Source organism: Parasteatoda tepidariorum, chromosome 3 (assembly GCF_043381705.1).
Source record: "Parasteatoda tepidariorum isolate YZ-2023 chromosome 3, CAS_Ptep_4.0, whole genome shotgun sequence".
In the NCBI taxonomy this organism is placed as follows: domain Eukaryota; kingdom Metazoa; phylum Arthropoda; class Arachnida; order Araneae; family Theridiidae; genus Parasteatoda; species Parasteatoda tepidariorum.
Window position 1 is genome coordinate 92251687 of NC_092206.1, and position 13302 is coordinate 92264988.

The 13302-nt window shown below is 28.0% G+C and overlaps 1 protein-coding gene across 4 annotated transcripts in view; it reads left to right on the forward strand.

Moving 5' to 3' along the window:
* The window catches only part of LOC107441660 (unconventional myosin-Ie), a 136056-nt gene extending 124267 nt beyond the window's left edge, over nucleotides 1–11789 (forward strand). For all 4 annotated transcript variants that reach the window (XM_071179008.1, XM_071179009.1, XM_043051768.2 and 1 more), the window contains exons 22-29: nucleotides 797–856; nucleotides 1700–1785; nucleotides 2151–2300; nucleotides 3069–3223; nucleotides 4840–5007; nucleotides 5529–5679; nucleotides 8805–8971; nucleotides 10236–11789. In XM_071179008.1, the coding sequence (XP_071035109.1) occupies nucleotides 797–856; nucleotides 1700–1785; nucleotides 2151–2300; nucleotides 3069–3223; nucleotides 4840–5007; nucleotides 5529–5679; nucleotides 8805–8971; nucleotides 10236–10312 (1014 nt within the window). In that variant the 3' untranslated portion in view covers nucleotides 10313–11789. The remainder of the gene's footprint in view (nucleotides 1–796; nucleotides 857–1699; nucleotides 1786–2150; nucleotides 2301–3068; nucleotides 3224–4839; nucleotides 5008–5528; nucleotides 5680–8804; nucleotides 8972–10235) is intronic.
* The last annotated feature ends 1513 nt before the right edge of the window (nucleotides 11790–13302 follow it).

Consider the following 13302-nt stretch of genomic DNA (forward strand, 5'->3'; position numbering starts at 1 on the left):
CCTGACACGTAATAATTTGAAATAATGGAATCGACAACAAAAGACAATCTCGAAAATATTTTTTTTTTTAAATTTTAATTTTATTTTACTTTGCATGTCTTTTTTCTCTTCATTTTCATGCATTGTCATCCAATTCTGAACTGTGTGCTAAATTTGAAGTTTGTAGCTAGTCGGGAAGTTAGTTTAAAATCGATTACAAAATTCCACCCGGACAGACATACACGAAGGCAAGTTTATATAAACGTGGTAAAAAAAGGAATTGCTTCTCAACAAAGAAAAAAAAGCAACACTCCAAAAATATGTCTTCATGACGATTATAAAACACTTCATATGAATTTAGAAATACTTAAGTTTTCTATAAAGCAGGGAAGTGTTATCGTCTTGCCTTTCTTTCATTCACGAGAGAACCGGGAACATAAATGGTTGGCTATGTTGAACTCCTACGAACTATTATAGGCTATAGTGTTTTTCCTACTGCTGGTTGTGGATGATGTTATTTTTTATAGATATTTTTCTAGACTTTTAGGCTTTGTTTATATAAAGCAAAAAAGTATAGCAGAACTCCTGTGATGCATTCTTTTTTTTTTCCGTAATATAAAATATATAGTTTACCTTGAATATATTTCCTGACTATTCCTTGAATATATAGATATGAAGGAAATCTAGACCTTGAATCTATTTCCTATATTTGAATATGATTCATTGAGATAATGTTTATATTACAACTTTAATACTTTAAGTGATATTAATCGAAAAACATTTATGTGTGTATTAAAACACTCTATTTTATTTTCAGGTAACAAAGCGAGACTTGATTTTGACATCAAAATATTTATATTTAATAGGCAGAGAAAAGGTATTTTTCTTCTTCCATAAAAATGTACTTCATCTAATTATGTAGATTTATGTTTTAAATTTTGTTAACATTTTCGCATTTAGATCGACATAATAGACTAATATTTTTTTTAAAAAATGAATATAAACCTCTAAGTTTTGATCCCAAAATCAATTTGGACTTCAATTGTTGCTTTTCTCTACATCAAGCCTGTTTCCTTTTAATGGGGATAATATTTATGCATTTAAATTGTTATGATTGGCTTTTGTTGTGATGAATGTTTAATTAGTTACAGTTGAAATGTAAATCATAACTAATTAAATTTTTATCGTAACAAATCGAGCAAAATAACACTTATAACTTTCATTGATACCTAAACTGAAAAAGAAAAACAAATTGAAAGATGTAAAATTAAATGTTTCTAAAATAAAAGAAATTGAAACCAAAAATGAAGGTATTCAGCTGCTTTGGTGTAGTTGACTTCCAATATCTTTGATAATGAATTAGATGCTAAAGAAAACTCAAAGTTGTTTTTTTTTTTATTATTATTATTTTTTTTTAGCAAGAAAATTATCTATAGTTGCAAAATTATATTCTTTGCTAAATTTATAATAGTACAAAAATGCGTTTATCCTTTATAATATAGCATTGCATTCTTTCAGAAGTTACAGTTCATTTCTCATTGATATTATTTTATTTATTTATTTTTTTTGGTGCCTGAAGGTTGCAATTTGTTTCTGATTCCTTATAATGAATTAATATCATTTTAAAGTAATAGTGTGTATTTCTTTTTCTATATGTATAAAAGTAAAATTAACAATAAGGCATTGAAATAAAATTGAATTACCTTTATATTATTTGTAGGTAAAGAAAGGTCCAGAAAAAGGGTATTACAAAGAAGTTGTGAAAAGAAAAATTGAAGTAGAAAATATTACTCATCTTTCTTTAAGGTGTGTATCAATTTTTAGATTAGCTCTTTATTTTAAGTCAAAAAAAACACAAATAAGACTATATAAACAGCAATATTGAAATACAGAAGAAAAAAAGGAGATAAAATGTATTTACTCCTTAAGGAGTTCAATGTGAAATAAGTTTACCCCAACTTCTGCTATTTATCTTTTTCTTCTTGAATGAACCTTTTTTTTAAAAATTTAAATCTCATTACTTGCTTGTTATACCCACCTAATTTGTCAACCCTATTTGGAACTGTCTTCTGCATTTCTATATTTTTTTCCATTATTTATTTCAAGCATGCCCATTGATAAGTTTTTTGATGTATTAGCCATTAATAATTTTCCTATGTCTTTTTGAACAGCACTCACCAAGATGACTTTGTTGTCCTTCATGTAAAGAATGATTACGGAAGTCTATTGGAAATAACTTTTAAAACAGAGTTCCTAACATTACTCAGCAAAAGGTTCTATGAAAAAACAAATAAAACTCTAAATCTACAATTCAATGATTTGTAAGTTTTGTTGTTGTTTTTTTTTTTTTTTTTNTTTTTTTTTTTTTTTTTTTTTTTTTTTTTTTTTTTTTTTTTTTTTTTTTTTCATTATATTTTTAACATTTATTAAATATTAAATTTACTATAATTTTGTTTCGATATAATTTGAAATAAATAGTGTAAGCCGTATTTTATGCAGGCTTCAATGTATTTTTGTCGAAAACATTCATTTTAATTTCAACACCAATTAAAAGATAGAATTTAATGTTTGTTTGCTATAATATTTATTTATAGAATTTTAAATGAGGAAAAATAAAAATTTTATTTTTTAACCATGTTATAAAAGTTAATCAATTTTCTTTCCAACTATTTATAGTATTATTAAGTATTTTAATTTAAATAAATATAATAATGTATTCACTTCCTTTTTTTTTCTAAAATAGGTTCTTGAGGTTTAGATTTCTTTCATTTTTAAGTTTCATTGACTGTTTGTTCTTTACGTGTTTTCAGAACAATATTATATTTCTAATTCTGCCTAACACAAGCAACTTGTTTTAGAATTTCCTCTTGTCTGTTAATCGAAATAGCCATTTGTATTTGTAGTCTTTTTAGTCTGTTTGCAGTTAAGAAAAAAAGTTTACTGTAAATCATATACTTTGCATAATTTAATTTCACATTTTACAATAAATTATCTATTACTTATGCCAAATTGAATGTTGATTTGAGATTATGTGAGCATAAAAGCCAAAAAAAAATTTTTGAAGTGAACTTTTTATTTTATTTTTTTAGATTAGAGTTTAAAGTTAAGAAAGAAGGATTTGGTGGAGGTGGAACCAAGCAAGTGAAAGTCATAAATGGTCACGGTCAAGATTCTCAACCAATATGTAAAATAAGTGGGAAAATGATGACCGTCAGTATTGCTCAAGGTCTTCCCAAAGAGACCCGTAAGTGACCTGCATTATTTCGTATTATTAAGCATTTTTCTTAGGTTTAAAAAATTTATTTTAATGCTGTGCAAAATTCTTACTCTTTCATGCATTAGTCATTTATTTAAGATTGTTATCACAATTTGTTCAACTGCAATAATTACAATTCTTTATGCTGCAAAAATTACATATTTTTCTAATCTGCGCAAAAGATCTAGATTTAAATTTTTTCACTTTAATTTTGCTGTGTCTTTGTTATGGTGTTGACACTCCAATCGTCTGTTTTTTTTTAACAATGCACCATTGTGATTTGTACAAAGCGCAAAAAAAAGAACGTATGAATAACTTTTACTTTAATAATTGGCTCCCATTCTATGTTACTAAACAATATTTTCCTAAGTGTGGCTTTTTTACCCTTATTTTGAGGGTCAATAATCCAAACTCATTGAAAAAAAAGCGTATGTTTATTTAGAGAAAGTAGGCTTTGTATGTTCTATGTATGTTTTTATGTTGTGCATGGATGCCACTTTTCAATCTTAAGAACAGAAATTGGTCTTGAGAAAAATCAATGGACTAAATTCCATCAGTTAAATTATTATTTTTTTTCATTAGAAATATTTAAAAAAAAAATTTTGTTAAAAATTAAAAAAATTACTTTTTAATGAAAATTTATATTTTTCACAATTATTGCGAAATGATCTTTTCATGATGTCACAGTGCATTGAAAAAATGGTGTCAGGACTTTTATTTGTCTTTCATTCGTTAGCCTTACTAAATCTTATTCGTAAAGTTCTGTCAATTGGGATTAATTGAATTTCAACATCTGCTTGTGTAAAACAAACTTTGTGCTATTGCTGAATCCAAATCTGCTTGAGTTTGCATCCCCCAATAACCTGTTAACATGCTAGTTAGAGTGAAATCAAGATTATTTTTTAAAAAAATTATAGTGCTAGGACAAAAATATATTATATGAAAAATAGAGATATGAATGATTTGAAGAAAAAGTTAGTTGTTCAGTACATTGGTGTTAAAAGATATACAAGATTAGCTGTTATTTTTGTTTTGTTTGCTTAAGAAACGCATAAAATGACGAAAACATTTTTTTAGACAGAAGTCGAATTCTTGGTCATAGATGGCGCCACTGGAAAACAAGAACAATCGCACCCCCTCTACCTAAACAGGCATACGTCAACAACAAATTTTAGAAAAAATAAACAAATACTTGATTTAATATGTAGGCTATTATCAAGAAAAGGTAAATTATGGTGTCAGTGTGCTATAAATTTCTAAAAGTTCGGTAAACAACTCTAAACAGTATTAATTGATCAAAAAATAACTTCATCTTTAAATTTTTTGGAGGGGCACCCTTGGTTGTGTGTTAATGCAAAGTTTGCTTTGGAATCAGCACTTTTAAGATGTGCATATATTTATTGTTGTTTTTATGTTTCCAATGGAGTGTTTTTATTTAACAGATAAAAAAATTTACTTACTGTAAACAAGTTTAGTTAAATTATTCAGTGGTTATAAAAGAAAGAACAATTTTTTATCTATTAAACTTATGTCTTTAACTTAAGTTAATTGTATTGATCATCAAAACAAGAATTACAGTATCTTAAAATGTTTTTTTGACCTAGGTCCTGGTGTCAGAGATGTCAACGTGAGAAACCGAAACTCTGTCCGTCCTCTCGTCAACCACAAATCAAGGTCATCCACAAGGATAGTCACAAGGAGAAATGCCCCTGCTCCCCCCACCTCTAATCCTGCTTTACAGCTTGCACATGCCTTAGAGTCTAGGAAATTAGGTAAACAGTTAAAGCCTAATTTTACTTTTGATGGTTTGTTCTAATTTTTCTGTTAGTGAAATAATCTAAATATTAGTAGCTTAGCTGCAAGGGTTGTTTTTTTTACTGCTGTCTGGGCAAGGTATAGAAATTAAAAGAATTTCGGTATGACATTCTGATAAACTTTTTTGTTTGTAAAATTAAAACAGTAAAAAACTGAAAATTGAGAAGAAAATTTTTTTGTCATATTGATTTTGCATTTGAACTTATAGTTGTTTTATTTTTAAAAAATATTAAATTAACTGGTTTTGTATTATGTATCATACAGCACGAAAGAGAGCTGATCAAAAGTTAATCATATTTTAAAAAATCTCATTAATGAAATTAATGATATTTTTAAAAAAAATCTTATTTATTTTTTTAAAAAACTGGGCAAAAAAAATGAAACATTTCATATAAATTTTCATTATGTCTTGTAAGTGTTAGTTTTATGAGTATGTGTTCATTTTTGCTGTAAGTTAAATTTCATTGTTCGTCTGTAGCAAATGCCAAAAACAATCAAAGGAACAGCAATGATAGAATGCCCGCTTTAACCAAAGCATTCCTGGAGAAGAGGCTAAGTTCCCAGAATAAAACCCAAGCTAGCAATGGGAATTCTCAATTTTTGAACACCCCTGAGCCAGGTGTAGCTGGGTAAGCAATTCTTTTTTTTTTTAATTAAATGTTTGTTGGTTTTTTCCTAAGAAAAATCTGTTTTTAAAACATTTTAGAAATACTGTACATGTCACTATACATTTCTTTTATATTTAATATACCGTGTTCCATAGTTTTAGTTTCTAATGTTATAAAGTTGTTTTTAATTGTATTAATATTTTTTTATTATTTTTATTCTAAATATTTATAATAAAATTGTATTTAAACTAAGATATGTTAATCCTCAGTTCAGTTGTGTATTTCAAAGGGTTTTTCATATTTTAGGTAGTTTTAAGTCCTCTCCCTTTTCCTTTCAGCAAAAATAGACCAATCACAATCTGATATTTTAAAAAATAGAAATATTGAAATTTTGATTTTTTTTTTTGAAAAATTTAATTTATGTGAACAATTTATTTTTTGACTCCTAAATAACTTTGAATGTAAAGCAAATGATTTACACCTAAAGTGAATAATGTAAAATTTGTAGAGTGACTTTAAAAAGCTGAAAAAGAATCCATTTTTAAAAGCTAATCTATTCCAAACAGGGCTCGAAAAAAACTCAGAAATTTTACCCGTCCCCGAGGACGGCTTGTCCAACAATGCACCCGTCCTCCGTTGAAACTAACCCGTCGCTTTTAAATAAATAAAAATATCATTTTCTCCTATTTATTACAAACATTTATATAAATTGCACAATGAATTAGTCGTTACTAGGATTACGTTATGCAGTAATAAAAGAAATACTAGGTTACTAATAGTAACCCAGTATTTCTTTTATGAAATAATTTAAATTACAAAGGTCAAGTTATCTGGAATGTCAAGTTATCGAGGGTACTGCGTTTTTTAAATGAATCAAATATGACGTTTGCCAGTTCCACAATCAAGCCAATGATTTACAGAGGTTTCTGAACAGAAATCTGAAAGGGGTTTTTCATAATTGCTTTTAAAGCTTCTTGTTTAAGACCAGTACGTATCGTATTTTTTTGTAAGTTTATTGCTGCAAAGCCCTTTTCAATCGCTGTAGTACTCCCAGGCAGAGAAAACATCAATACATGCGCAGTATGCTTCTGTATTGTGGGTCATTTTGCTGCCTTGTAACTTACAAGACTCTTGTAAGATAACAAAAATTGAAAATGTATCACGAACATTAACGGGAAAATAGCCATCCGCGCGGACGTCAGATTCGAGAAATTCGTTGTCCGCGGAGAATTTTTGACCTTCGAGGGCGGGCGGGCTGTTTTCGAGCCCTGATTCCAAATCAACTTTTATTATGTTTGTTCTTACCTTCATAATTATCCGACATCTAAAATTAGTAATTAATGTCCTCTTATTCATTGTACCATGTGCATCTATTATTATGATGCAAAATAATTATTTTAGTTTGTTATTTATTTGAAAATTTTTAAGAAAATTCTTTATATGTGTGCACTTTGTTCATTCTATGTGTGCAGTTTGTGGAGACTTGCAATGAAGAGCATGCAATGAAATCACATGAAAGTAAAAATTATTGTCACAAGGTGTATGCAATGGAATGAGATGAAAATGAGCATAATTTCCACACATAGATTGAACATGAGGCTTTTCATTATGTCGAATTTTGTGTTGTATAAACCATTTCAAGAGTCATTGCACTTACCTATTAAACATGATAATATATCTGTGGAAAAGATCAATATTAATGCTTAAGGGGTCATTGCAACATTTTTTTTTAAGATAGGGATATAATCATTTATTTTGCGGTTTGCTTTACATGCTCATTTAACTTATAATTGATAATTTATCTTCAAAAAATAGTTAAACTGGTTAATTTTTTAAAATATTAAAAAAAAAAAAATTTTTTTAGTGCTTACAATAAATATTGTAAGCACTAAAAAATCTTAACAATTTTGTGCATTCATTTGTTGATATATCAATTAGAACATTTTTTATAGATTCTTTTGTAAAAAAGTAGAAAAAAAAGTTACAACTTCTTGTAAGGTATATATAACATGGTATAAAAATTTTAATACCTCATAAAATACTTATTCAATGCAGATTTAACTTAAGATAAAAATTGTAAATCATGTATTATACTTAAGATAAAAAAAGTTTACTTCAAAGCTTTATCTTAAAAAAATTCCTTAGGGATTTAATTAAGATTGAAACACAAAATTATCATCTATGAGAAAAAGCACTTTAAAGTCTGTCTGCTGATCAAGTTTCTGTTTTAGGGCAAACTAAAATCATTTATAACTTTTTTTAAAAATGTAGATAGAGAGATGATTTTTTTCCAGTGCATTTGAAATAGTTTGAAGTTTTATTATAGGCAATTAAAAAATATGGATATTTTAGTCATTTTTTGGGTACTGTGACCCCTTAAAATTAACATTTAAATACAAATACTTTAAAACTCAAAAACATGCACTTGAGTACTTATTTCTAGAGGAAGAAAAAATTTAATTATTAAGAGCGTTATAAATAAAATCCAACTAATTTATTGATTTTGATTTGCCTTAAGAATTTTAAAATTATTAAGGTACATGGAGAATCCAATTGTAAAGATCTTTAACTACACTTCCACATTTTTCAAAGAGGTCTTTCTTCATTCATATATTTAAGCATTTCTAAAATTTAATGTTTACAAATCAGAAAGCAAAGAGTAGAGTGTAATTCAAGTTGGGATTAAACTCATTATTTTTCAATATTTGTTCATTGAGTTTTGGGATATGCTTAAAACTTTGATTTTTTTTAAATCAAGTTATCATAACTAAACTGAAATATAGTATTATATTTCTCAGCTTCTATTCTATTATTTAGCATTATAAAACATTATTATAATGCAGTTGAAGCTGAGAAAAAATAATATGAGATTGAAACATATCGTCTTGATTTCTTAATTTTTATTCATTCAGAATAATAAACCTTTAAGGTTGGCTATTTATAAAATCAAAAACAACTGATTATGACTATTAAAAAAATATCAAGGTCTGTAACTGTTATAGATAAATTTTAATTTAAAGTGCTAAAGTCTGTTTTTAAGAAATATAGAGTATTATTGTGCATTTAAAAAAAAAATTAATCTTAATTGTTAAGAGGAATTCATAGACTATTGTTAAAATAATGACAACATAGTATACTTTTTCTAGTTTGCAACGATCTCAAATTAAACCTGCTCCTGGTGGTGGTAGGCCCAAACCACCTGCTAAGCCAAAACCTGCACTGCCACAATGTAAGGCCATCTATGCATATGAAGCACAAGATACAGATGAGTTGACATTTAATGTAGATGAAGTCATAACAGTCATCAAACAAGGTAAGGATCTATACATAGTGACACAGTAAATTTTAACTAGCAGTAGAGAAGTTTTTATATTGATGTCTGGCAGTTTTGAGCCTGGCAATCAAAGAAGATTAGTGCACGTTAAATCTGTTGGGTCACAAAGCCCTCACTGTTCCCAAAACAATATTTATTTATTTTTTAATTTTTTATAACCGTCGTTGAACTGCCGACCCAATTTTATGGGTTTACAACTACTAACGTTTAACTCCGTAGCCTTGTAATTTTGAACCCAATCCAGAAGACAAGGGAACTACCAAGACTGAGTATTGGGAGAAATTTGCCTTTGTGGAGGATTTTTTTTTTTTTTTGATGGAGCTAACCCCCATTTGCGTTATATGGAGAGGAAGACCACGAGAACTTCCCACGGTTAGCCTGATGGCAAGGGGACTCTAACCCATAATCCGTCTACCACTGAGGATATTTCACGTCAGCACTGATGATGCGTATTGACTGGGATTCGAACCCTGTTCGCCTCATTGGAAGGCGAACGCTCTATCCCCTGAGCCATCGCGGCTCTCCCATAACAAATTAAACCTTTGGGGGTACTGAATTGGAGATGATCATGATTGTTCTCTGGTTCAGGTCAAAATTATGATCTGTGGATGAATGGGCTCGCCTTATAAACGGGTGTGGCAGAAGTCTAATTCTTGGCCATAGATGGCTCCACTGGAAAACAAGAACAATCGCACCTCTTGCCATAATGGCCTTAGTACTGAAAAACAAAAACTATAATTTTCTACCACATTTTTGTTAATTCCCATTCATGTCTGTGAGAGTGGTATCTTGCAGTTGCAATTTTTACCACATTTCCAATTAGCGAGAACACTTAAACCTCTATTGGTACCTGATATCCATACAAATTTCAATTTTTTATTGGCTGCTGCTAGCAGGATTTATGATCACTCAAAATTCCACTTTCCAATTAACTAGAGTGATTAAATCTCATCTGGGATGAAATATAGTATATTATAAAATTTGCATGTCAAACTTTCGTTTTGTGAAATGTTATTTTTTATGAAATATTACTGTGCATAGCAAAAAATCTGGAATTTTGTTTTGTTGACATTTTTCTGAAAAAGTCTAGGGAATTATATTTCTAAAATCAAATGGAAACCCTGTTTTTAGTCGAATAAAATTGCTGAATTATTCTTTTAATTTTGAACAAATAACAATTATAATTTTGTTAAAGAATGGTTGTTTCTGCATTTTTTTTTCTTACTATTAATTTTATTTGCAGATCCATCGGGCTGGTGGTTAGGAAAACTAAAAGGAAAAGAAGGACTTTTTCCATCTAACTATGTTGAAAGCATATGAAATGCTGTGATTGTACTGTAAAAAAACAGAATGAGAACAGTTTGGAAACGAGTGCATAGTTTCTTGATAACTACTTACAAAAAAGTTGAAATAGCTGAACAAAAAAAAAATGACATATACTTAATATTTAAAATTCTGCCGGTTTGTTCCCAGTGCTATAAAATTCATTTAAATTCTCAAGAATCTTTTTTTTCTTTTGAAGAAATGTGTCTTAACAAGTGAAAGTCAATTCTCAGTAGCTATACAAGATTAGAAAATTACTGTAAGCCACGATTTAAGTTTTCACAATGGTTTTAGTAATCAGTGATTGTTAGTATAATTGTTGATTATGGGTGTTGAATAGTAGAAGGCGTTGAATATATATAATGTACAGTTGATCCTACTATGAAAACATAGTTGATATTTCAGATATATCTCTGAAATATTTTTTTATTCTTGAATATTGATAGTTCCTGAAAAAAATATCTATTAAACACAAACTCTTATGTTCTTAAATTTATGTATAAATCTCATACAAATGTTTGAAATAATGTTTCATATAAATGGTGAACTAGAAAATGTTAAGTTTTAAGAAAGGTAATAAAAGGTAGGAGTTACAGATCTAATTGATATTTATGGAGTGTTGTATGTTTTAAAGATATCTTTGTAAATTTCTAAAAAGTATTTTTTACAAAAATTATTAAAATGTGTCAAGAATATTTTTTTTTCTCCATGTTGTAAAATTATTGTGCCTTTATTACCTTTTTATATTTACTACAAATTTCTTAGCTATTTTAAATTTAAAATAAGTCCGTGCATATGATTTGTGGATGTGTTACTGTGAATGACCGAAATGGACAGTTATTGACTTCCCCTGAATGTTGACACTCACACTTTGGTAAAATATCTATACTAGTCCAAAATTTATACTAGATCTGGTTAAGTGCCACAGCCCGGCATACATTTGCCCAGTATGCCCTACATCAATGTTTTTTTTAAGGTTAAAGGCCACTGTCCGGTATACATTTAACAGGTTCTCCGAACACTGATGTTTCTCCTAATCTATCTTCAGCAGATATTAAAATATCAAATATATTAATATCAACGAATAAATTAATATCAAATTATATATAACAAATATTTCAGACATTCACCAAAGCAACTATTCACAAATTGGACATTCTCCGGATTTTCGTCAATCACGGTAACATATTTATATATATATATAAGCCTGGAGAATATCTTACGATTATGGGCTTATGACTATTTCTTTCCTGTAGTTGTAATTCTACATTTGTTACATTTAATAACGAAATGTATACTTACTGCGCTATGTTAATGTACTTTCATTAATTTCTTACATTTATAAGTTTTGCATTTTTAAAATTTAGTTGTTTGCATCCAGCTGGTTTAACAAGTGGACCAGAATAACAGGCTTAATTTTGCTATACTCCATATGCAACATGTTAATTAATGATTGTAACTATAAAAAAAAAAATTGTATATCTTGAGTGTTTAACTGAAACCATGAAATTAGTGTATAAAAATCTGATTATTAAATCAAGATTTATGTGATATTGTTGGGTATTGCCATTAGTAATGGCCTTTAACTACTTTAAATTAAGTATTAGTAGTTTATTTCCTATCATTTATAAATGGCAGTCTTAATTATTAATTAATTATAAATACCTCTTATTTATGAATAGTAATAATTATCTTTCATTTATGATTAGTACTCTTGTTAATGATAAGTAGAAATTACCTATCATGTATGATTGGTTTATTAATGATTAGTAATAATTACCTATCATTTCTGATTGATAGTAATTATAATATATGATTTGTACTATAATTATTGTTAAGTAACAATTACATGTCACTAGTATTGTACAATACTAATGTCTAGTATTGGTCTTAAAACGAATGATAAATAGTACTTACCTCTTATTTATCATTAGTACTATAATTAACGATTAGTGTTCATTACCTCTCTTTTATAATCAGTGCTCATATTAATGGTTAGTAATAATTACCTTTCATTTGTGTTTAGCACTCTTATTAAGGATTAGTTACTGTGACTGGAGGCAAAATATAAGGTAGGTTTATCCAGACCCAATATAAATATAATCTATGCAATTTACATTGCTGCAGGGCTCAAAGTTGTCCTTAATTTCCTTAAAAAAAAGAAATTGTCCTTCATTATTAAACATTTCAATTTATCTCCTGATTTTTTTACGATTTTTCCATTTTTTTTGTTGAAGTTAACTGGAAGTAAGAATATAATTTATCTAAAAGAGAATTTTAAAAACTTCGAATTCAGAAATTATGTTATATGCCATGAAACAAAGTAAATAATAAAATGAAAGTACGTCTAGTACAATATTAATCTACTTCCAGTATTAGAGAGAATTACCTTCGATTTGATGGCATAAAAGCATTCGATGTGAGGAAAATATATAAAAAGTTCTTACCTCACTATTCCCTCCTCATTACTATATCATACTCTACTGTTTTTCACAAGAGAATCCACGTATTTTGCTACTACTTAATGATTTTTCATATTTAACTATTTTCTCTCCTTTTTCATATCAAAAAAATTTTTTACTTTAAAAAATATAAATAATAATTAAATTCTTTTTTCACTTAAGTTTAGGAACTACTAAAACTATTACCAATTGTATATCTCTGAATCCATGTTGGTATTACAAATTGCTCCCATGAGAGAATCAGCAACCTTAAAATTGTTCTTCATTTTAGAGGCAATTTTGTCCTTCATTTTATATTTTGGACTCCCAGCCCTGTTGGTGTACCAAGTTTAACCTTACTCAGTTACTCTTATTAATTTACTGCTTGCTTGAATTGGCAAATAAAATAAATGTATATATTGATGCTCGATTTATAAAAACAAAAAATCAACGTAACACAAAAAAAAAAATTATATTTTTATTTATAGACCCTAGAAGCAATCATTCAAATTGTGCAAAACTATAAATGTTCCTTTTAGATGGATG